The sequence below is a fragment of the Rosa chinensis genome, chromosome 4 (assembly GCF_002994745.2).
Source record: "Rosa chinensis cultivar Old Blush chromosome 4, RchiOBHm-V2, whole genome shotgun sequence".
In the NCBI taxonomy this organism is placed as follows: domain Eukaryota; kingdom Viridiplantae; phylum Streptophyta; class Magnoliopsida; order Rosales; family Rosaceae; genus Rosa; species Rosa chinensis.
The window spans coordinates 67107390-67128556 of record NC_037091.1 but is presented as its reverse complement, the minus strand read 5'-3'; the positions used below and the strand labels follow the sequence as shown (position 1 = coordinate 67128556).

Genomic DNA, 21167 nt, shown 5'->3' with positions numbered 1-21167 from the left:
ATATTGGATCGAAAGGAGGTAAGCAACCTAAACTATGATACCATGTAGAAAATGTGTTTTCTGTATTCTCAATCTGATTACAATGTACAATTATATAGCTAAGCTAATTGACTGTTATGCTATTGTTACAATCAGCTATATTGATTGTTATGCTACTGTTACAATCAGCTATAAACACTATTCAATTTTATAAATACAAAGATTCAAAACTGATGATCAGTTTTGATTGCACAAATCTTCAGTTACACAAATCTCTCTAACAAAACATATAGCAACGGCTCTCGAGTGGAACCCAACCGAGGTAAGAGAGATTATCCCTGTTGATTCTATATTTTAGCTTTTTTAAAGTCGTCTAATCATGGTTATCATTCTTAGATATGTTGCTACTTCTACTCCTGGGACTTGTCATGAGAAGCCGAGTTTTAACGTTTGGTCTTTTGATGGCCACCTACTCTACCAATTATAGAAGGATCTCTTCACAAAGGTAAGAGAGTGAGTATCAAAGCAATAGTTGTTATTTTTCTTTAATCTTAACTGAAACCAGAATTCCATATTGTACTTTTGGATTGGTAATTGTTTCTTTGCACTCGTTGTTTTTGTTTACGGTTTAGTTTTCAAGAATGAGATAGCTGTAGTTAATTTCTTTGAAATTGAAAACCTCTCTGGTTTATCTTACTCGAGTTTGATAAACTTTTCCTTTATTATTATTATTATTTTTTCTTTATACTGGTCTGAATATGTTGAGTACTTGAGTTTGGGTATAGATCTTTGTAGATCAGTTTTCAGCAATTGGTTGGTTATGGTTGTTCTATTTCATTTTTTCCTTGAAAGCATATTTTGCTCTATTAATGGTTGGCATGTAGTGGAACCGTAGCTGTTGTTTTGGTTAATTGCAATCCAGGTTCTTTTTCTTCCCTGGAAGTTGGACTTTCAACTTGAGCTTTGAAATTATTTCAAAAGTTGATGTTTACTCGAATTTGGGACATTTTGATTTTGTTTTGTTTTGTTAACAAAGAAGAAGAAAAGGGGACAGGGAAACGAGGAGGAGATAGGGGAGAGAGTAAAGAAAAGGAGGGGAATTTAGAAAGAACAGAAGACAGGGGGAGAAGGAGAAGAAATGTTTAAGAAACAAGGGAGGGGGAAAGAGAGAGAATTGTGGCTGTGAGAAACCGAGAAAGGAGAAGAGGAACTGTTGTCAGGAAGTTTGGTAGAAGAAGTTTGATTTGGGGGCTTGTTGATGTCTTGCGGTTTTGAGAGAGAAAAGAGAGAGGTGGACTACAACTTTTTGGTGAGCTTTGGGTACTGCTTTTCAGAGGGGGAAGTGAGAATCTGATCTTATGGATATGGGTTTGTCGTAGGATTTAGATTAGGTGAAGAGTAAGGTCTGTTACTAGTTTGGTTGGAGTTGTTTGCATTTGGGCTTTTTCTGTCAGTTTGTTATCAGCTGGTTCCGGGTAAAAGATCTTTGAGTGGTAGTTTTGTCGGTTGGTTATGTTGGTTTAAAATCATGGTTTTGTAAAATAGTGTTATCCAAGCATTGAACTACTTGAGCTGGTGATGTTATCCATTCTTTTTGTTCTGCTTAGAACTTGTGAGTGACTCCTTTTACTTTGATTTCTTAATGCTCAGTGGGTTATGCTTGGTTTAAAATCATGGCTTTGTAAAACGGTTGTGTGTTTTGTGTTACTTTTCTTGGTCAAATAAATCATTAATAATTGAGTACATGAGGTTTTGTGTGCTTTTGGTTGTCCTATTGTTATCTGATGTTTTGTGCTGCATGAATGACTTTTCTTTTATTTTGATTTTCTGTAAACAACCTCTTCTTAATTTATTTGTTTGCTATATTGTTTTAGCAATTGTGATTCTTTTGATTTTAGTGTTATGTGGTTTTGATATCTTTGTTCTAAATTGACGTTGGAGGAAAAGTTGATTTCCAATTCATTGTTATTTCTGGTTAGAACTGAAGGTGATTAGCTTTTGTTATCTCGATTTATAAGCATGCAAAATCTTGTAAATCTATTTTGGGTTTTATGTTGAGTATACTTTGAAGAGGAGTATGGATGTGCGTTTTAGTTTTTGATAATTTGACAAGTCATGAAGGAATAGATGACTTGTTTTTCTTATTTCATGTATGCTCATGGTTTTGCTAAGGCAGGACATGAAACCTTATTTGCATTGTCTTCAAAAGAAATTTCAACTTTGTTGTTTTTTGTTTGACAGTTTTCATGGCGACCAAGGCCACTCAACATGGCGACCAAGGCCACTCAACATGGCGACTAAGGCTATTATGGGGTCCATGAGCCATAACAGCTTGCATTCACTCAACATGGAAGATGATGAGTATTCACTCAACATGGAAGATGATGATAATTCCATGAGTTTGACTGGGGGTATCAAGAAGTCTGTGGCTTTCATGGAAAAGTTTCACGAAGATTTGGATGCCTTTTATAGGCTGGATGATGAGGAAAGGCAGTTATTGATAGACCTCAAGTACCTCACTTTGAGCCCCGCTTCTCAAAAACCTAAGGAGAAAGATGTAGTCATAGTTATCAGTGATGATGAGGAGGAAAAGCATGTATTGATGAACCTTAAATACCTTGCTTCGAGCTCCACTTCTAAAAAACCTGAGGGGGCAGATGTAGTCATAGGTATCAGTGACGAGGAGGAAAAGATGGCTTTGCAGCCATCTTCTCCAAAGAAAACACTTCCAATGGCTGGGCAAACCAAGGAAAGACGGTTCCATAGAAAATGGACCAAAGAAGAAGAAGAGGCTTTAAGGCATGGTTATAAAAAGTAAGTCTTTTGGTAATGAATATGTTTTCAGTTCAATGAGAACGTGGTTAGGTGAATTTATTGGTTTGTTTGATGCAGGTATAAAACAAATTGGAAATTGATTTTGGGTGATCCAGCCTACAAAGCTTGCCATGGCAGAACTAATGTAAATGCCTTTGATCTTGTTGTGTTTTAAATGATTACTCGCAAGTGCACGAATCGATTGTAGTATAGTTAGTGCAAGCACGAGGTCGTTCCAACAAGGATTGAAACTCAAATTGATTCTAACTCAAATAACCAATTGAACACAAAAATAAACAAACATTTGGGAAGATTGTGATGATTGAAATTATAACTAAACAACTAAGAATAGAAACAAAAGAATTGAGAGAATGGTTTTTTAGAAGGTTGAAAAATATGAGAGTTGAATGCTAAGACTTTGAATCCACCACCTACTACTTCTACTCTATTGCTAGCTGACAACCATTGAATTCCCTAGATTTCATGCTAATGATTCCCGTACATAAGCCTTATTGATCCCGGACATATGCCAAAGTTCTTCTAACTTATGAATTCCAACTTATTGATCATGTATAGAACTCAAGTAGCCAAACTATAATTTACTCCACTTAATGATCAGGTTCAAGCAAACATGTTCAACTCCATTAAGCACAAAAGAACTAGGAAATCATGCAAACAAGAATATCGACTATGATCAAGCACTTGTATTCTCAATTCACAACTCTTTAATCACAAGATTGAATTATCTTTTGGCACCCTAGAAAACATCTACTCTTTGATCAAGCATCATGTTCTCCAACCAAATAACTAATAAACAAAACCTAGGTCTTATTGATCCCGAGCAAAGATTTTGAATAAAAGTTCTATTGAAACGGTGATTAAGAGTTTAACATAGAAATCCAGAAATTCAATGGCAAACCAACTAAACAAATAGAATAGTCATACTAGGGGCTTCATCTCAGCCCTAGCTTAGAAATTTAGCAAAAAGAAACGATAACAATAACTAAGAAAAATATAGTGAAGGAGGAATAAAGATGGAGGTGACTCCTCTTGCTCTTGTTGCCTCTCAATCTGCTCTCCAGGCCACACCTTGTGTCTCTCAAAAACGGCCTAGGTTTCTCCTTGTATATCTCTTTTTAATTCCTATTTGACTTGGGCTTCTTGGGTCTTCTAGTCCAACTTGGAATTGCTTTCTTCTCTCCAAAGAAAACGCAAGGTTACTATAGTCAATGCAAGTAATTACTCCAAGTATGTCAAACACGTTCAGTCTTATTCTATTCGGGTGCTAAGATCAACGGACTTGGGCCTCACAAGTCAGATTCCGAAATGCATATCCGTCAGAATCTGCCTTCCCGAACTAGGTTCACTTAAATCATCATAACTTCCTCCACAAGAATGCGAATCCACTTCCGTAAAATTCCTCAGAAAGCTAACATCCGTATCTTTCCAATGGTATAAGGCTTGCCTGCTAATTCGTTCTGAGAAGGTACAGTTTAATCTTTGAAGTTGAAGCAAAACAGAGACAATTCTGGAAGATCAGAATGGCCAGCATCCTTTCAATCCTGCGTTTGACTTAAGCTCCAAATCCTTCTTTTTCCAATTTAACCTACAAAACACAAAGACAAAGTAAATGACTCAAATATGACAAGTTCTAAGTCTAGAATCCTACATTTAAGGGTATAAAAATGTATGAAATTATGAACCTATCAGATCTGAAACTAGCAACTGGTTTTTATTCTTAATTTTTTTTTCAAAAGTTATTGCACTTGTTATCTTGTTTTGGTTTTATTTATATTTGTAGAGTTTGTTTTATTTAAAATTTCTGTTATTTTTATTCCTTTATTCTTTTATTAGTTTTTGTGTATTTAGAGCACTCATTTATCTTTTCTGCAAGAGGTTTTACGCTAAATTTTGGTTCTGTGGTTTCGTTCAAACACATCATCTGCATCTTATATTTTTCTTCAAGAGTTAGGTTTTTCTTGAATTGATGTTCTTCGAGTTCAAGGATTTGATCATTCTATGTTCTCTGGTTTCTCTATGTTAGAATTTTGGTATCTTCTTTACTCTACTTGAATCTAGGTTAACTATCCTTGGAAATTACATGATATTTGGATGTTCTGTGGTGCTCTTACTTAGTCGTGATCTATCTGCACTTCTTTGTTGTGCGATGTTAGTATTTTTCAGGGGATAAAAAAATTGCATAAGAAATCCCGCTGTTGAATATATAGTCTACATGATATACTTGGTGAATCTTTGATATTTGCTTTGTGAATCATATACATATCCCACGAAGGGTTATTTCTGCATAATTGAAGCTAAATCCCACAAAGGGTCATGCTTGATGTTTTTATTTGGCTATATCTGAACAAGTGATTGGTGATATTAGATTGAATACAAGTAATTTGATACAAAGTGTTTCCTTCTGTTGTTCTCATTGGCAATTGCACCTGTTCATGCTAATTAAGTTTTAATGACTTTGTAGCCTTTTGAATCTCTATGCTTGTTTTCACATTTCAAGAACTCTTAATTCGTTTGGACCTTTTGTGTTGATAACTTCTGGGGCTGTTTACCTTCCTATCTTTTTTTCCTTTTTTTTAAAACTAGTCTGGAAATGTGAGAAAACGGAATGATTGCATGATTTGAAATTGATTTTTGAGTACTCATAGAAGTATGATTTGAAATTGATTACTGCGATAGTTGTCAACATAATTGCATGAATGACTCCTTTAATCAATTGTTTTTCGATTTCTTTATTGCTCTTCTGGCTATGCTTGCTCTAAAAACATGCTTTTGTTCTTTAATTTACATTTGCAGGTTGATTTGAAAGACAAATGGCGGAATTTGATGAGGGCTGATGACAGGGCTAAGGCGAAGGCCTGCTACTCATTACCAAGTACGAAGCTATGAGTTTCCCTCAAAAATCTTAAAAACGAGTATGTTAGCTTAGAGACTTCCATTCCATCAATGCCAGTATATATTGAGACATGTTTTAGTAAGTTGTATATAGTCTTCGTGTGCTATTATATACTTATCAGTGTCTTGAAAATTAGAACTAATTGGTCATGTTTATTGCTGGCATGGCAAGATGGTATGAGTTGATGCAAACAATACATAATCTGCCGTTTTGGCTTAAATTTGTTGAGCATATGCAGTAAATTCTTTCTAAACAAATAGAAGTGGTTTGATAACATAGCTGCTCCTTTTCCCAGATGGAATTGATGGTACGTGAGACATGTTGACATTTTTGCTGTATATGGAGGTGGGCCATCTATGTTCATTGTGTCTGACTTATTACATTTCGCAAAACTACTTAACATGACCAGTTATTGTTGGACTATACACTACCTAGCCATTTGAACTGTCTTCTGAAAGCAGATTTAGTGAACGCTGTAATGAATGCTGGGATGTTGAGCGTATACTTTCTATAGCACATTTTAAACTGTAGTTTTGATTGGTTCATGTTGTTATTGAAATTGGAATGCCACCAATACTGCATTTTTCTCCAATTACGAGGGTTTCAATTTATGTGGTCCTAATTCAAGCCTTTCTATTCTTTGATGATCCAGAGCTTGGTTTGTCTGTTCCAAGGTGATTCGCAGCAGGCTGTCTTCGTTATCAGAAGCTATACCAAAGGGAAATCACAAATCTTGTAGTTTTAATTCAAATCATTTTACAGCACTGAAAACTAAATTTTGATTCTTCCTACAAGATACTATGCTTGAAAATAATAACTCAGTTGGCTTGTTCAATACTAGTTACGTGTGCATCTTGACTGGTATGAGATGACATTGATTTTTGAATCAGTATGCATGCAGTTCAAGGTCGAATTCTTGATATTGTTGGAGAAGTTGTAATTGATTTCATGTTTGCGGGTGGTTTCATGGACATTAACAGGAGTCCAAAAGCTACTTTCAGCACTTCCTGATAACTTTCTGTTTCTTGTCTGTACAGCTGATAGATTGCACACAACATGCTGGGATTGCACAACTTTTCAGAGCACAACTGCACAATTGTGTTCCGTTTATCAAATTTAAATATAAAAATGGAACTTTTGATTGTATTTTCCAATTCAAATTCAACTAGAATATACTTCCTGACTTGTCCATCCCCTACTGATCTTCCTCCAAAATGACAAATCATAATATGAGATTTATCTTCTTTATTTCCATATTGAGAAACAGAAACAAAAAAGTTGTATTTGAAAACAATGATTTCTATGTACTCTTTCTTTTTTTAATAATTCTAAAACCTAAACCTGAAGTCAGATATGTCTAAAGATCAAAACGTACATTTCAGCTCAAGTTGCAAATTTTTGTTCTCATTTGGTTTGAGTAAGCTGGTAAACTCGCTATTAGTTTAGGGATTTCAATTTGGACAAGTTCTTGTATGAAACATCAAACATGGAATGTGATGTGTTTTTTTTTGGATTGCTATTGAAGTACTGTGTGTCAATTTCAGACCCCAAAACGGTTATTCTTTTTGTCTTCATTTCGAGAGCTTAGGATACAGGCAAAACTCTTTTCATATCACGCGTGCGAGAAGAGGGGGAAAAAAGGTGTTAAAATTAGAGTTGTAATTCGTTCGAAAGCACAAAATTACAGATGATTGGACATAATTCGTCATGGTGAAATTTACACTTTCCCGAATCAAAACACACAAAATCACGGAAATATCCTTCAATATGTGAGAACTAAAATGCTTCGATGTTGGGCTAGTGTGCAACTGTGCGTCTGTTTTGAATAATACTACTACTCACAAGTCACTACTTCAATTACCTGATGGTCTCCTGTTTCTTCTTTTGCTTACTCAAAATTCTCTTGTTCCCTCCCTTTTCTGTGTCATTATCAGCATGTCCACCAGGACCACACACACACACACAAAATTGAACAAATCCAATTTGTTTATAATGTTAATATTAATATTATTTTCTTGTTCTTTAGCACAAAATATTATTATTTTCTTGATCTTTTCTAATACTTTGAGATTATGAACTCTACGATGGTTTGGATGAATGAGGTTAAGTGCGGGTTGATCTAATTGTTTCACTTCACAAGTATGGATATACAAGCTCTCTATGTTATGTTGAAACATCATAATCTGGACAGCAGGAAATCGGCCGATTGGCCAAATAAGCCAGCCTTGACATAGAAAACTAGGTATGAGTGAGTTTCAGTCTAGCCAAGTATGATACAACAGATATACATACTGTTCCAATGGACGAAAGTAGATGGCGAGAATCCATAAAAAGCACGGTGGGAAAACAGATATGCAATATAACTCCATACAATGATTTACACAAGTTTGCTAAAATATCATTATCATCTGAACATGCATAATTCTATGTCAGGTCAGAGCACCTGAAGATAGAATCTTAAACAGTGACAGACCTTCAATATTTTGGAACATTGAATTCTGCTAACCATCCTGGACATCATCAATTTATCCTGCATATAGCAACAGATAAAGTCCTGTTTTTTCATCAATTATCCTGATCAATTGGTGTAGGCCCAAATTTGCCTCTTTATCTCTGGAAAAATTTATATAGCAATGAGCTTTAATTACACAAACGCCCACAATGCAACAAAACCAAAACAAACATCTAGTTTCTTCTTGAAAAGCATGAAACATATTGAAAAACGGAACATGGATGTGCATAATCACCAAGGTGGCAATCTTCTTTGAACAGAGTCTTCTACCCTCACTTTCTAAGCAAACTCATACTCAGATTTCTGGGCTTACCTCATACACAGAGAGTTCTAATGGATACACAAGATAAGAAACCTGAATCCAGTTAAAATTCTAGGAACCGACCAAAGTAGAGAATCATGGTCATAAAAACCACGGTTGAAAAACAGAAAAATAGCCGACATATGTGTTTTAGTAACAAAAAACTCTGCCTTCGGTGCAGGAAATCCAACACTAGGAAAAGAATATGCATGAAAAGCATGGATCCATACGACGAGATGCCCAAGTTAGCATGTAGTCCTGAATAGATTGTTCTAGGCAAGGATAGGTTTGTATAGGTTTGTATATGTCCCTGCTGAAAATAGAATCTCAACAGTAACACGAACTTGTATGCTTGGGATTGAAAATTGAATTCCGGTAACCGCCCTGAACATATAAGATAAAATCCCGGTGTATGTGTATTTAGAAAACTAGCTTAGGGCACATCCCATCATCTATATAGTTCAATATTTGATCAATTATCTTAACTAATGTCCAACAAAAGTATCCAAACCACTAAGGAACAACATCCCACACACTCAATTATCTATCCTCCATGCACATTTCTTCGGCAATCACTGCAGTTTAGAAGCCCATTTCGCCCAGTACCCAGATAATTTCAAAGAATCTAAAATCTTGAAATCTTGTTTCATATACTAACGAACCTCTATGAATCTTGATCCACTCATCAATGCTAAATTATGTTAAAATATTGATCAAAGTAACGAGATGAAGTAGATAGATATTGGTGAAGATGGTCAAGAGAAATGTACAATACATTAGCAATAGTAATAATGATGACAAGACAAATTGATCCATGTGAAATAGATAGATACAAATAAAATACGATGCTAGTGCAGTTGAGAAACGAACCCGGCTATTATTATTTGATAGAAAATGAGGAAGAGGTAAATAGCCTGATAGATGATATATGGAATGGAAGCCAATCCATGATGATCAAAGGTATTCGAACTCGTCCTCCTTGAGATGCGCAAAGAATTTAACAGGGCCACGGCCTTCGACGTCGACAAAGAACTGTACTTTATAAGGGAGATTGGCAGAAATCCGTTTGCCCTTCCAGAGGCCAACGTACTGCTTGAGTTCACCTTCCATGCCAGTGATGTCGACCTCGGGAACTCTGGGTACGTGGTACACCTTGAGAGGCACGGTTACCTTGACCCTAGCCCCGATCTTTGAAGAGGCGGCCGCTTCTACCTCTGATGATGTTGATGGAGATAAATCGGATCCGATAGCGACTTCGCAAACAATCCTTCTACTTTTCCTCCTTGGAGTTGGAGTTGGATTTAGAGTTGTTGGGTAGTGTGCGCGAGTGAGCTTTGCCCCTGCCGCTGCCCAGCAACAAGGGAATCGTGAATTCCTTTGCCCCGCATCAGCTGGTGTACTCGAGGCAGCTCTGCCTATGGCTGTGGCTGTGGCTGTGGCTGAGCTTAATAACCCTACTGTTCCTCCTCCTATACTCATCGTCTCTATCTTCTTATCTGCTCTCTCTCTCTCTCTCTCTCTCTCTCTCTCTGTGTAAACACACGACCAGTCTTCTTTGCTTCCTTATTTCTATGTTCAATCTCCAACCCCCACCCCAAAAATACACATTTATTTAGATACTTTCCTCCTCAAGTTTTTTTGATGTGATTTATTTTTTTGGTATCTTCCTTCACCATAACATTTTTCTTTTTTCTTTTCCCTAAAAATATAATTCAGCTAACAATCTGCACAACAGCCAAATAAGTCTGAAAGCAAAGTGATATCTATTTCACCAGACAGATCCCAACAGGTGTCTAAGCGAGTACCACAGTCTGATTTTCCCCAATCGTTTCAAACGAAACGAATGGTCTATAACGTTTGCTTCAGCCATTTTTAGCTTGATTTGTCTTTTGCATAGATTATTACTCCCCCAAAATTGTGATTCTTCCATTAACAACATTGGTTAAAGCTACACTATGTTGGTAAGATACATGCTGCTGGCATTTTAACCGCCAGAAAATAAAGGAGAAAAAATACATATGGCATCACAACAAGAATCAATATATCTAGAGAAATATGGGCTGATCAATTGTTACAAAACAAAAATCATATGAAGATGGTCACAGGGAGACGAGTACCAGAATCGTAAATACACAAGCAGCTCGCACCAGATATAGGAAACAAGGGGCAACATTACATAATTCTCAATTGAAACAAGAAAACACCAATAAACAACAACACAAACAGAGCCGAACAAAAAATTTACAGGCGCCTCAGCTGTTTAAAGGTAAAACGGCCAAGGGTCAAACAGACAATGGTGCAGGTGGTCTTCTATTTGGTATTTGGATACTCTTGCATATTTCATGGGTGAGAAAGGAGAACAGCTGTCCCTAGCAAGATACATAGTAGTCAGACGTGATGGTTATAGGAGCGACCAATAAGTCTGCACTGTTCTGGAAGCAACGAAGAAATGACTTGCCCATTAAGTGGAAAAAGCTCCCCATCAATGCCACAACCGTTATGGGTGTGCTTTCCTGATGCCTTGATCTTCACCGACTTTACCTGTAATAGGAGACCAAATTAGATGGCCCCTTCTACAATTTAATGTAGCTTTTGTTCTAAAATAAGCACTTACACCAGAAAAAACACATAAATTCCCTATGATCTCCCCATTCCCAACCCCTGAACACTGTCACCAAGAGAGAAACTAAAGTACAAGCTTATAACTTTTACCAACAACAAAACATGATCAACTAGTATGCAGTCAAAATGCAGCTTCATGGTCAAAATGAATAAAGGTATCCAAACCTCAAGTGCAAAAAAGCATTGGGCTAAATGTCCATACCTTGACATTTTCCACGTATGGCAGTGACAGGTGTCTACCCATCTGCAGAAGCATGAAAAACCTCAACAGCCTTAATCGCCCACTTCCATGAACTAGGAGCAAATCCAAGGTGTTGTCATCATGCTCAGCTTTTGGTGCCACCACTTGGGAACTCTGAACAGTTCTGCATGCATGATTGCAAACAAGAATGCCAAGCAACTGACCCTTGGTCACAACCCATTTATCTTCATACCTGGGCACAACTTCCTTTGTTCCTGCTTCTACGTCATCTGACGGCCCTGGCAATTCAATAGGATTTTCCACATCCCAATTAGGTTCAGTATCCCACTTTGGCTCAGCATCCCAAATTGGGCCTGGATCGGATAGCGTGGATGATATATCCTCTTTATCATTTGTTCCAGTGTTTCCCCAAGAAGATCTAGAGGCATCATGTGTGGCTGTCAATCCAGTCCATCCTCTATCGGTCCTTGACTTTGACCGGGTCCTTGGCCAGTTTGGTGTTGTTGACAGGGGCAGCTGAGGATGAATAACTTCCGGTTCTGCAGTTATATTGGTCCTTCCAATTGACAGTCTTTTTGCTTTAGGATCTAGGCCACGCACGTACTCAGATGGTTCAATGCTAGCATGAGTGCTACTGCAGGTTGTATCCAAGTCACCTCCAGACATTCGACTAGGAGTCATAATGGAGTCAATACTTGATAAACTAGAAGCTCTTGGAATACCATCGGTATTTGATCTCCTCATAATGTCTGTGTACAAGTCTGACACATCAATTTCAGCTGAGAGTTTTCCTTCTAGATCCTCTTTTGATGCTGGAAGGTACTCAACTTCATAGCTGTACTTCGGCAGGCATAAGAATTTAAGAACTCCAGCAACAAAATAACGCAGAGGACCAAAGCGCTTCTGATATTTCTCAGACAGCTCCAACACTGCAATTAATTCAAGGCCACATATCAACCTACACACATATGATGATTAATAAATCTGGACCAAACTACTGTTCCCCAAGTATCGACCAAACAATTAGATTTGATGTTATAACCAATATAATGAAAGTATCACTTAAATTACAAACTATCAAGTTGATACAATATATATATATAGGGCCCTTCCAATGAAGGATCCCTTTTCTTGGCCAAAAAAAGGGATCCCTTAGTGGAAGGGCCCTCTATATACACACACACACACGCCGTCTACAAATATAGAAACAAAAATAATACTAGCATGCAATATCAATGAATGGTTAGAGATTTCAAATCCACTGGAAGGTTGGTAAACATTATGCACATGATTAAAACATTTTAAAGCACTGTACAGGCATTGAAAGCAACTAAGAAAAGATCATCAACACAACATGAACTCAAGATGACTCCAATCATCTTGAACTTTTCCTAATGCTTCAATATCGGGTATCGTAAAGAAACTCTAACAGAAGGGGACGGAAACAGGACGAACTATAAACTCTATTGGGAAGATAACTCCAAACATTTTGACAATTTCCTAAAAATCCAGAACTATGGGATTTGGAGATTGAGTATCACTATGCCTATTTTTCACAGGAAACCAAAAACCAAAACAGTCCGAGCAATCAAACTGAGTTTACTAATCCAAATAGGAATTGATTAAACCAAAGAACCACTAAGTAGCATGTATTACATTAATTAATAATGATCTGCCTATATGCTGATAAAATATAGAGATGAGATATAAGTTCACGATACTAAAAATCAAGACAGATTTTAATCCAAAGTATCAGGAATTACCATCACTCACAAAACCATAATAAGAGACTGTCATCCCAAAGTGGATAACACCCGTCTGAATCCACTCAACAGCAAAAACATCTGTAGCAGTAAGACCACCCTGAAAGAAACATAAAACCATAACAGTTCAACTTAACGAAACAGACATTTCCAGGACCTTATTGAGAAGAATGTAGCTGAAAGGTCATTCATAACTCACATAATAAATAAATATGTTAATGAAATCTTAAAATGGAGCAAGGCGTAGCACAAGAAAATATGGAATCAAATTTGGATGTTCCCAAGTCTTGGAACTTCTTGAATCTTCAATGTTTTTGGATGTCCAGTAGCCATACCATTACCCCTGTTATTTCTAAATCGGCACAGGTACAAAAGGTAAAATTATATGGGTTATAAGAGTCCATTTAAGTAGTGTTTTAGAACCAAGTGTTTCCAAACCAGTATTTACATCCTCATAAATTAAGTTGTATCAGTCTCGCGCTCATCTAGTTGGTAACAAATCTATTGCAATGTTAAAGAACTTCCCCCCATGTAGACACACACAACATAGTGAATTGTATTGGTCTGACCTAGTTGGGAAGAGGCTGAACTAATTGGGAAGCAATTGATTGCAAAAGAGTAGAACACAAACACACGCCTATGCCCCCTGTGCTCTGCTTCATCCAAGATCTAGAAAGATGGGATCCCCTATTGAGGCATACTCGAACTAGAGCTTCTTAAAGTGCACATACTCCCACACACTGCAAAACTGCAATTCATCCAAATCAAAGGCCAGGAACTGTAACCTACACAAGCGATATTATGACGTTGGAATATTATCCAATTCACACCTATATCTAGAGTTGGCATGCAATTTACACTCGCAAATAAATCCCCAAATCTACATGGTATGCTTCGTTAATTCCAATAGACTGCATCCAATATCATGGACCAGAATATTTTTAAAATGCCATACTCATGATACACAGATCTTATTTGTCACACCTGAGACAGGAATCTTCTTCTCAGTCACATTATACTATTACACCTCCAGGACAGCTTCTCATTGTGACCATATTCCCCTCTACTGCAACTGGAAAGTCAAAGGACCTCCTAAGGTTTAAGTGTTACCATGGATTATCGCTCATGGGAAGACTAGTACCTGTTATATGGTTCAGATAAGAAGATCTTACTTTTGTCTTTCTCCTCGCTGGTCTATGATGTGCAAAGCCGAAGCCAAGAGTGGGAACCACCTGTTTAACTTCCAATTTTCTTTTGACCTTTGTCAGTCACATTATACCATTACACCTCCACTACAGCTTCTCGGAGTGAACATCCTCCCCTCTACTGCAACTGGAAAGTCAAAGGATCTCCTAAGGTCTGAGTGTTACCATGGATTATTGCTCATGGGAAGACTAGTACCTGTGATATGGTTCAGAGGAGAAGGCCTTCCTTTTGTCTTTCTCCTCGTTGGTGTATGATGTGCAAAGCCGAAGCCAAAAGCGGGAAGCACCCATACTTCCTGTTGCTTTTGACCTTTAGCAAGACTATTCAAGAGACTATGCATGATGTGCAAAATTCAGAAGTTCTTTTAAGGAAGAACGATGTTTTTAAGAAAAAGTGCCATGATGGATGTGTTTTAGGTATTTCGATGGACAGATGAGCTTTTAAGGATGGAAAGGGGGAGGCACTGGGAAATTTGTGGGAGATGGTTCTATTTTTGGCCTCTCTATTGGCTTCATTTTCTAGGGAGTCTAGAAATAGTTCTTCTTTGATATCTCTTCAGATTGGAGAGATGTTGTTGTCTATTTCTTAAAGTTTCTTGCTGGTAGCTTGGTGTTTCTGCTGTAAAATTCTTACTTTAGTGGATTTGTCCACTGCTCTGACCAATTCTATTTTCTTTTAAAGAATTTAATATTCACATCCAAAAACAAAAGTTTGATGTAAACACAGGCTGCACAATCAGACGCTGATCCACCCTCCCTTTCTTTCCTCCCCTACACACTCACGCAGTTGCACCTGTCTATGTGAATCAGTCTGATGCAAACAGAAAGCCAAAGTTTCAGTATACTCCACATCATTAGAGAGTTTGATACTCTTGCTCCAGAGAGAAAGTAATTTTGGTTTAATCTCCAATCTTCAAACAGAATCTCATGATATACATCTTCACTGAACTTGAATTGATATTTTATGTGCTTTTTACCAGTCGCTTCAGTCTTTTAGTAACCCACTACAAACATCACACACCAGCGATGCATCTGTACTGTTATGGGAGTTTGTGCAGAGCAATGGAACTTATAAAAAGAGAGAGAGTAGGATATGGGAGAAAAAGTAATATAAATAGTACATTAGCCTTTATTTCAAACCTGCTATAAACTTATTTATATAGAGAGGGTATATATGGTAGTAGAGGTAAGACAGAAAAATGATCTATGCCTTACGATGTCATTTCAATCTTAGTTAGCATGCAGAATAGTTTTGTTACTCATGCAAACTATTCACTTGATAATGGTTTAAAATGGGAAGTTCGTCTCTTTTTGATGAAAAACTCCTTTTGTATCATCTCAACTGTAATTGAATTTCATCTAGCTTTTGTTTATAAATATAGTGATCACATTACCTTGACAATAGCCATTGCAGCAGAAACTGGATCCCTAACTCCAAGAACCGTCCAAACTAAGGAATTATCGGATCCAGCAGGTATAATTCCAATTGGTATGGAAATTCCTTCTTTTTGGTTGTCTCTACTAAGTAAACCATTTAGAACCTGTGCCCAACTCAAGGTCAGTTAAATTGTTCGATAAACAAGGAAAACAGCATGAACACAACAGACGAATAGCCCACTCAAAATTATTAAAATATGACATTAGTTTTCTGCGACATTCCAAATCATCCAACTCCAAATATAAAAATGAGGATTGAAACTTACACACACAGAAATAACTCAAGTAAGAGTAGAGGATTCACATTTCTGTGGTTTTGACGGATATTATGATGGATAATATAATGCTACTTAATGAATATCCAAATTACAAGAAATGATCCAGGTTATAAATGGAAGAACCTTGGGTCCTCACCCATGTACAAACCGACTTTATTATACCAAATTATCGTGCAATATGTCAATCAATAAAAACAAGTGAACATGATTATGTGGATGGAAGATATGAATGCTGTTAAGACATAATTCAGTTGAGACGACCCAAGTATTTTCTGCCATAAATTACCTCGAGCATAAAATCCGATCAACAACAAGAACTTTAAAGAGCAACTATTGAAAAATAAGGCAGTCTCTAACTAGAGCATCCAATTCAAATGAACTTATCTGGAACTTTTCAGCAAAATATATATATATATATATATATATATATAACTTTGCTCCGCGGATATCCGCACCTAAGAAAAAAGGTACGGATTTCCAGTTTTGACCCACTTTTCGATCATATTTTCACATCTCAACCGTTCAGTTTTTAGGTCCTAATGTATAGATCACCTCTGCAAATTTCAGCCAAATTACCGTTCGTGTACATTGTTGTAAATTGCAGTTTTGGATGCCTTAACGATCACCAATTTGGCTGAAATTTTGCAGAGGTGAACTATACATTAGGACCTAAAAACTGAACGGTTAAGTGAAAATATGATCGAAAAGTGGGTCAAAAATGGAAATCCGTACCTAAGAAAAACTGCGGACGTCCGCAGTGGAGAAGCCTTGTATATATATAACTTGATTTGGGGAGAGTTTAAAGGAAATCTCAAATTTCAGGAGAGTTTGGGGAAGGGTTGGAACTTGAAGGTAATTTTTCCCCAAATTTAAAATTGGGGAAAGGTTTGGGGAAAAATGGGACTGCCTTTGTGAGTTTATCAGACACGCTATAATCAACTTACAGCAAGTGTTTCAACCAATCAAGTTAAACATGGAAAAAATTCATCCAGTCAAGGTTTTGCCACTTTTGGTTTAGGGGTGCCACATTTTAGCGTACCACACTTAACCCACATGATGTGGCAGTTAACAATCGACAATAGGCCACATGGTGTTAGACTAAGATATAAATGTCATATTATCTGCACATTATGTGGTTTAAATGTAGTATATTTAGCATTGTCCACCTGTAAAACGCATGTCTGAAATGCATACCCATACTTTACAACCAAACTGTATACACCAAAAAAATATACATACATATATATATATATATATATATAAGTTATTTTTGTATAATATATGGATGAACCCATCCGCAAGGACCTTAATTGGAAATTGTACTATTGTCTTTCTACGAGGAAGAGAAAGCTTGTTATAGTATTGATTATGAAATTGTTATGAACCTAATAAAATGTTCTATTTATGATAGTATTGATGAATAAAATTGTTTGTTTGTTTGAAGGGAATTTTTTACAAGAATGCCCCTGCTATAACCACAGATGTCAAGCTAGCTAGAGAACAATTTTTTTTATCAACACTATAAAAAATAAAACCTTTCTTCTCAACCCAAAAGAAAAGGAATATGTCAAATTTATTCTCCATCTTGGAACACTTTAGAACAGCATTATGGTACTTATCAAAGAAGTGAATAATATGAAGAAATAATAATAATAATAATCTGAAGTGCTGAACAGTATCTCCCATTAATTTCTCTAGACTTGTCTTGCATTCATATTTCAAAGTCACTTTCTTTTCACTTAAATTCTCATATTAAAACACAGACAGCTACTGTATAGGACAATCTAATATATATATATATATATATATATAGAGAGAGAGAGAGAGAGAGAATATGGCTCTAATATCCAAAACAAGCACCCAATCTTAGACTGTTATATGCTTGCAGTTACATCTAAGGTTCATGAAGTAATCTTCACACAAGCAAAACAAATAATCATTGTCTTGTACAATACTTTTTTTTTTTAATAAGAATCATGAATTTGTATTATACTTTGAAACAGGAAAACAGGGAGCCAGACGATGTACCTCATTAATAATTCCATCGCCCCCAACACATATGATTCCTGAAAAGAAACAAAACATTGTGACATAAATAAACATAAGCTGAAAAGATGAAGAAAATCAAAATGTACAAGGAAAAGCAAAAGGTGTGATCGGATACTGCATTATCAAGTAGTACCATCAGGACAGCTGCTAATGTCAACACTAGATGCAAGTTTCTTAGCATGACCTGCAGATGTTGTTTTGACTACCTCCACTTTGAAACCTGCAAGCTGTCACAGTTTACAGCTCAGAGATGAATATGGATATATAGAGAAACTCTGAAAGAGATCATTAATAGATCAAAGTGGCCAGCCATTTCAACCATGAAGGTCAAAGTAGAGAGGAAACAATATATATAATATAGCACCGAGTTTATTTTTCGGATAAGTTTAAATATTGAGAGTGTCGAGTAGTATAATATACTTTTTTTACCTAGAATAAACATCGAGGTTATCCATGAAACTACATTTTGCTTATAAGATGCATAATACTAAGTTTGACATCCTCCATGAAGGTTACCAAGACAGTGTGTGTGTGTGTGTGTGTGTGTGTGTGTGGGTGGGTGGGTGTGGGTTTGGAGTGTCAGTGTGTGTGTGGGTGTGGGAGTTATCAGTAGCATCCAGAGCAGAACTAACTAGGCAATTTGTCTATGAGTTATAAATTATAAGTAAAATGTTCAAATGAACAGAAACCATATATACCCCAGAAGCCGCAATTCACAAAATCAGGTTTGTACGTTCATGTGAAAAATCTAAGAAAAGGACGACAGTTTGCATTTTGAATCTGATATGTGTGTGCTGCATCAACTAGTAACTGTCTATACTTATATATTAAAACAAAAAAGGAACCTTTCTCCAGGCCACCAGGTCACAAAGGAATTTGGATCTAATCCAGTGGTGAACAAACAAGATAAGCTAACACACACCAGATAAGCTATGAAACCAGATAAACTGAAGTCCTTTTATTTTAAACTACAATCTTAACATAAAACACCACTAGATTAGAAGCAAAGAAGAGTGTTCCTTAGTAAATAAACTCCTTTTACTTTAAACTACCATTTGACATAAAACACCACTAGACTAGATGCAAGGATGAGCAAACAAACCATGTTGACAAGGAGAACACTACGATTGAAAGGAAGGGCAATCAGGCGCGCGCGCACCCACACACACACACATATATATAGATGAAAATAGCAATCTCAATCCTAAATGATCTGTTAGCTAAAACATTACAAACAAATTGAGATGAATAAGCCTTTGACAATAATGTGTGACATGCAGCGAGTTCTGTTTACGAGGCATAATCCATCATTATAAACAGATGGCATGTAGCAAGACATATATGCCCAGATTGTGAATAATGAAAGGCAGTAAACTTAATAGGTAGCAAGTAGGATACAAGAAATACATCTTACCTTAAATATAGGTTCAACGATGCTGTCAAAAACCTTACTCGAACGGCCACGTCCCGATCGTGGATTCAATATGACAAGCATTTTTGGTGGGCTCTTACATTTGAAAATTAATTCAGGAGGAGTATCAATGGGAAGTAATTCTGAAGAAGCCTGCTTCTTAGAAGATAATAATGGATGAGGCAAGCAATTCACATAACACTGCTGATCAGCAAACCCACCAACCCATTGAACGGCGTCTTCTATGCTAGAAGCCAAGAATCGAAAGTCCTTGCGACTTCTTCGAGGTTTCATGAAACAAGAAAGGCCAAAAGAACCCTTTTTTAAGGGATAAGAATGCACGGTAAAATGTCTGAGCCCAACATTGTATGAAACCTGTAGAAACAGTCAAAGAAGAAGATTACTGTTTCCTACTTCACTGTGTAGAGAAAAGAGACTCGTGAACATGTAACTCTGGTCCATGTTTTGTGAGGGAGTGCTTACCGAGATAACATCATCCAGATGCAGCATGTGAGAACCCCAAATTAAGGCCTTGCTTGTAAGCTTAGCATCAACAGCTTCCTGGTTGGTAGAGGAGGAGGTTTGTTGTTGTGGATCAGTAGAAGTGGTGTTTACGAGAGTGATTTTACTCTTGTCCAAAACCAACTTTCCAGAGAAGACGGCATAACCCAACAAATCAGACTTTTCATCTCCAGCAGCAGAAGCCGGAATGTCAATCCTGTGCTCGAAGGTCTTGAGAGAATTGGGATCATCAGCAGAGGCAGGAGTAGTAGGAGTCTTAGAAGCCTTGATCTTGTGTCGTTTCTGTTTCTCAGGGAAGACAATTGGGGAGGAGTGCTGGCCACCAGTAGCAGTAGCTATTTGGGAGCACAAGCCCAGTCGCCTAAGGGACTGCTGAGGGGTCGTCACTCTCAAACTATTCTTGGAAACACTCCCACTCTTCTGCATATTATTTCTATCTTCTGCTTGCTTTTGCTTTTACTCTCAGTTATTGTTATGAATTGCGAACTATACAAAAGAAGAAGCAGAAGCAGCAGCAGCAGCAGCAGCTTGGAGTGAGGTTCCGATTCCAATTCTAATATTACGCAGTAATTGCGGCATAAAAATGACTAGATCAACCAGCCTGCATATTTATTGTTTCGAATTATATGTTAATTCTCCATTCAAAATTGAACTGATCGAGCTTGGGCTTAATGCCCCCATGTAATTTTCTTAAAAAAAAAAAAAAAAAAAGGTTGAACTGATCGAGGACAAATCGCCATTTCTTCAACTCGGACTACGACTCATCCTATTGTCTTATTACAATTATATACAACAACGACAATGGATAAATCAGGAAAGAGAAACGAACACCGGAAAACAAGAAGAAGGTGAGGACTTACGAGCTGAGCTGAGCCGCCGGTCATAACTCATACTCAACGGCCGTGGAGATGGAGATCTTTCAGAAATCAACTCAATCAATCAGAGCCCTCTTTCTTCTTCTTCTTCTTCTTTCGTCGGAGTCGGGCCCTATCAGTTTTTCCTTTCTTTTTCCTTTTTCTTAATTATTCACTCGGGAAATGAATTGCAAGTTCAGAACTGATATTCTAGGATCCGCCATTGCTTTTTTTTTTTCTTTTTTTTGCCTCTTGTCCAAAGGATAGTATTAATCTTTTTTCTTTAGGTAAATAAAGGATAGTA

The 21167-nt window shown here is 36.9% G+C and overlaps 3 protein-coding genes across 7 annotated transcripts; 1 reads left to right on the top strand and 2 right to left on the bottom strand.

Annotated features, from left to right (window-relative positions):
- The first annotated feature begins 291 nt into the window (after positions 1-291).
- On the top strand, positions 292-6900 carry LOC112197496. Of its 4 annotated transcripts, none has more exons than XR_002935679.2 (6): positions 292-484; positions 2221-2793; positions 2872-2938; positions 5608-5726; positions 6003-6052; positions 6360-6900. XR_002935679.2 is itself a non-coding variant. In XM_024338210.2 (6 exons), the coding sequence occupies exons 1-5, from the start codon at positions 378-380 to the stop codon at positions 6020-6022; spliced, it is 846 nt and encodes a 281-aa protein (XP_024193978.1). In that variant the 5' UTR covers positions 293-377; the 3' UTR covers positions 6023-6052; positions 6360-6900. The 4 variants fall into 4 exon arrangements, 3 of the variants coding, with proteins under 3 accessions (XP_024193977.1, XP_024193979.1, XP_024193978.1); XM_024338210.2 differs by having other exon boundaries at positions 293-484; positions 5608-5686; XM_024338209.2 differs by lacking the exon at positions 6003-6052 and having other exon boundaries at positions 5608-5686.
- Positions 6901-9229: 2329 nt separating this feature from the next.
- LOC112197365 (ferredoxin-thioredoxin reductase, variable chain, chloroplastic) lies at positions 9230-10179 on the bottom strand. Its single transcript, XM_024337999.2, has one exon. It carries the CDS (start codon positions 9997-9999, stop codon positions 9475-9477), a length of 525 nt encoding a protein of 174 aa, XP_024193767.1. The 5' UTR covers positions 10000-10179; the 3' UTR covers positions 9230-9474.
- Positions 10180-10539: 360 nt separating this feature from the next.
- Positions 10540-21118, bottom strand: LOC112197357 (sphingoid long-chain bases kinase 1). Of its 2 annotated transcripts, none has more exons than XM_024337987.2 (9): positions 20870-21118; positions 19971-20610; positions 19491-19862; positions 18210-18303; positions 18056-18093; positions 15707-15853; positions 13108-13207; positions 11345-12273; positions 10540-11061 (listed from the first exon to the last, which is right to left on the bottom strand). In XM_024337987.2, the coding sequence occupies exons 2-9, from the start codon at positions 20433-20435 to the stop codon at positions 10909-10911; spliced, it is 2298 nt and encodes a 765-aa protein (XP_024193755.1). In that variant the 5' UTR covers positions 20436-20610; positions 20870-21118; the 3' UTR covers positions 10540-10908. The 2 variants fall into 2 exon arrangements, with proteins under 2 accessions (XP_024193755.1, XP_024193756.1); XM_024337988.2 differs by having other exon boundaries at positions 19971-20495.
- Between the last annotated feature and the right edge of the window lie 49 nt (positions 21119-21167).

What these genes read in the sequence shown, in the direction of transcription:
- LOC112197496 (XM_024338209.2), top strand. Translation starts at nt 378, where the DNA reads ATGTTGCTACTTCTACTCCTGGGACTTGTCATGAGAAGCCGAGTTTTA. An exon ending in CTTGCCATGGCAGAACTAAT is followed by an intron (nt 2,939 to 5,607) that starts GTAAATGCCTTT and finishes TTACATTTGCAG; the next exon opens with GTTGATTTGAAAGACAAATG. An exon ending in GGCCTGCTACTCATTACCAA is followed by an intron (nt 5,687 to 6,359) that starts GTACGAAGCTAT and finishes TTGATGATCCAG; the next exon opens with AGCTTGGTTTGTCTGTTCCA.
- LOC112197365 (XM_024337999.2), bottom strand. Translation starts at nt 9,999, where the DNA reads ATGAGTATAGGAGGAGGAACAGTAGGGTTATTAAGCTCAGCCACAGCC.
- LOC112197357 (XM_024337987.2), bottom strand. Translation starts at nt 20,435, where the DNA reads ATGCAGAAGAGTGGGAGTGTTTCCAAGAATAGTTTGAGAGTGACGACC. An exon ending in TCGTTGAACCTATATTTAAG is followed by an intron (nt 18,304 to 19,490) that starts GTAAGATGTATT and finishes AAACTGTGACAG; the next exon opens with CTTGCAGGTTTCAAAGTGGA. An exon ending in GCGATGGAATTATTAATGAG is followed by an intron (nt 15,854 to 18,055) that starts GTACATCGTCTG and finishes AGTTGGGCACAG; the next exon opens with GTTCTAAATGGTTTACTTAG.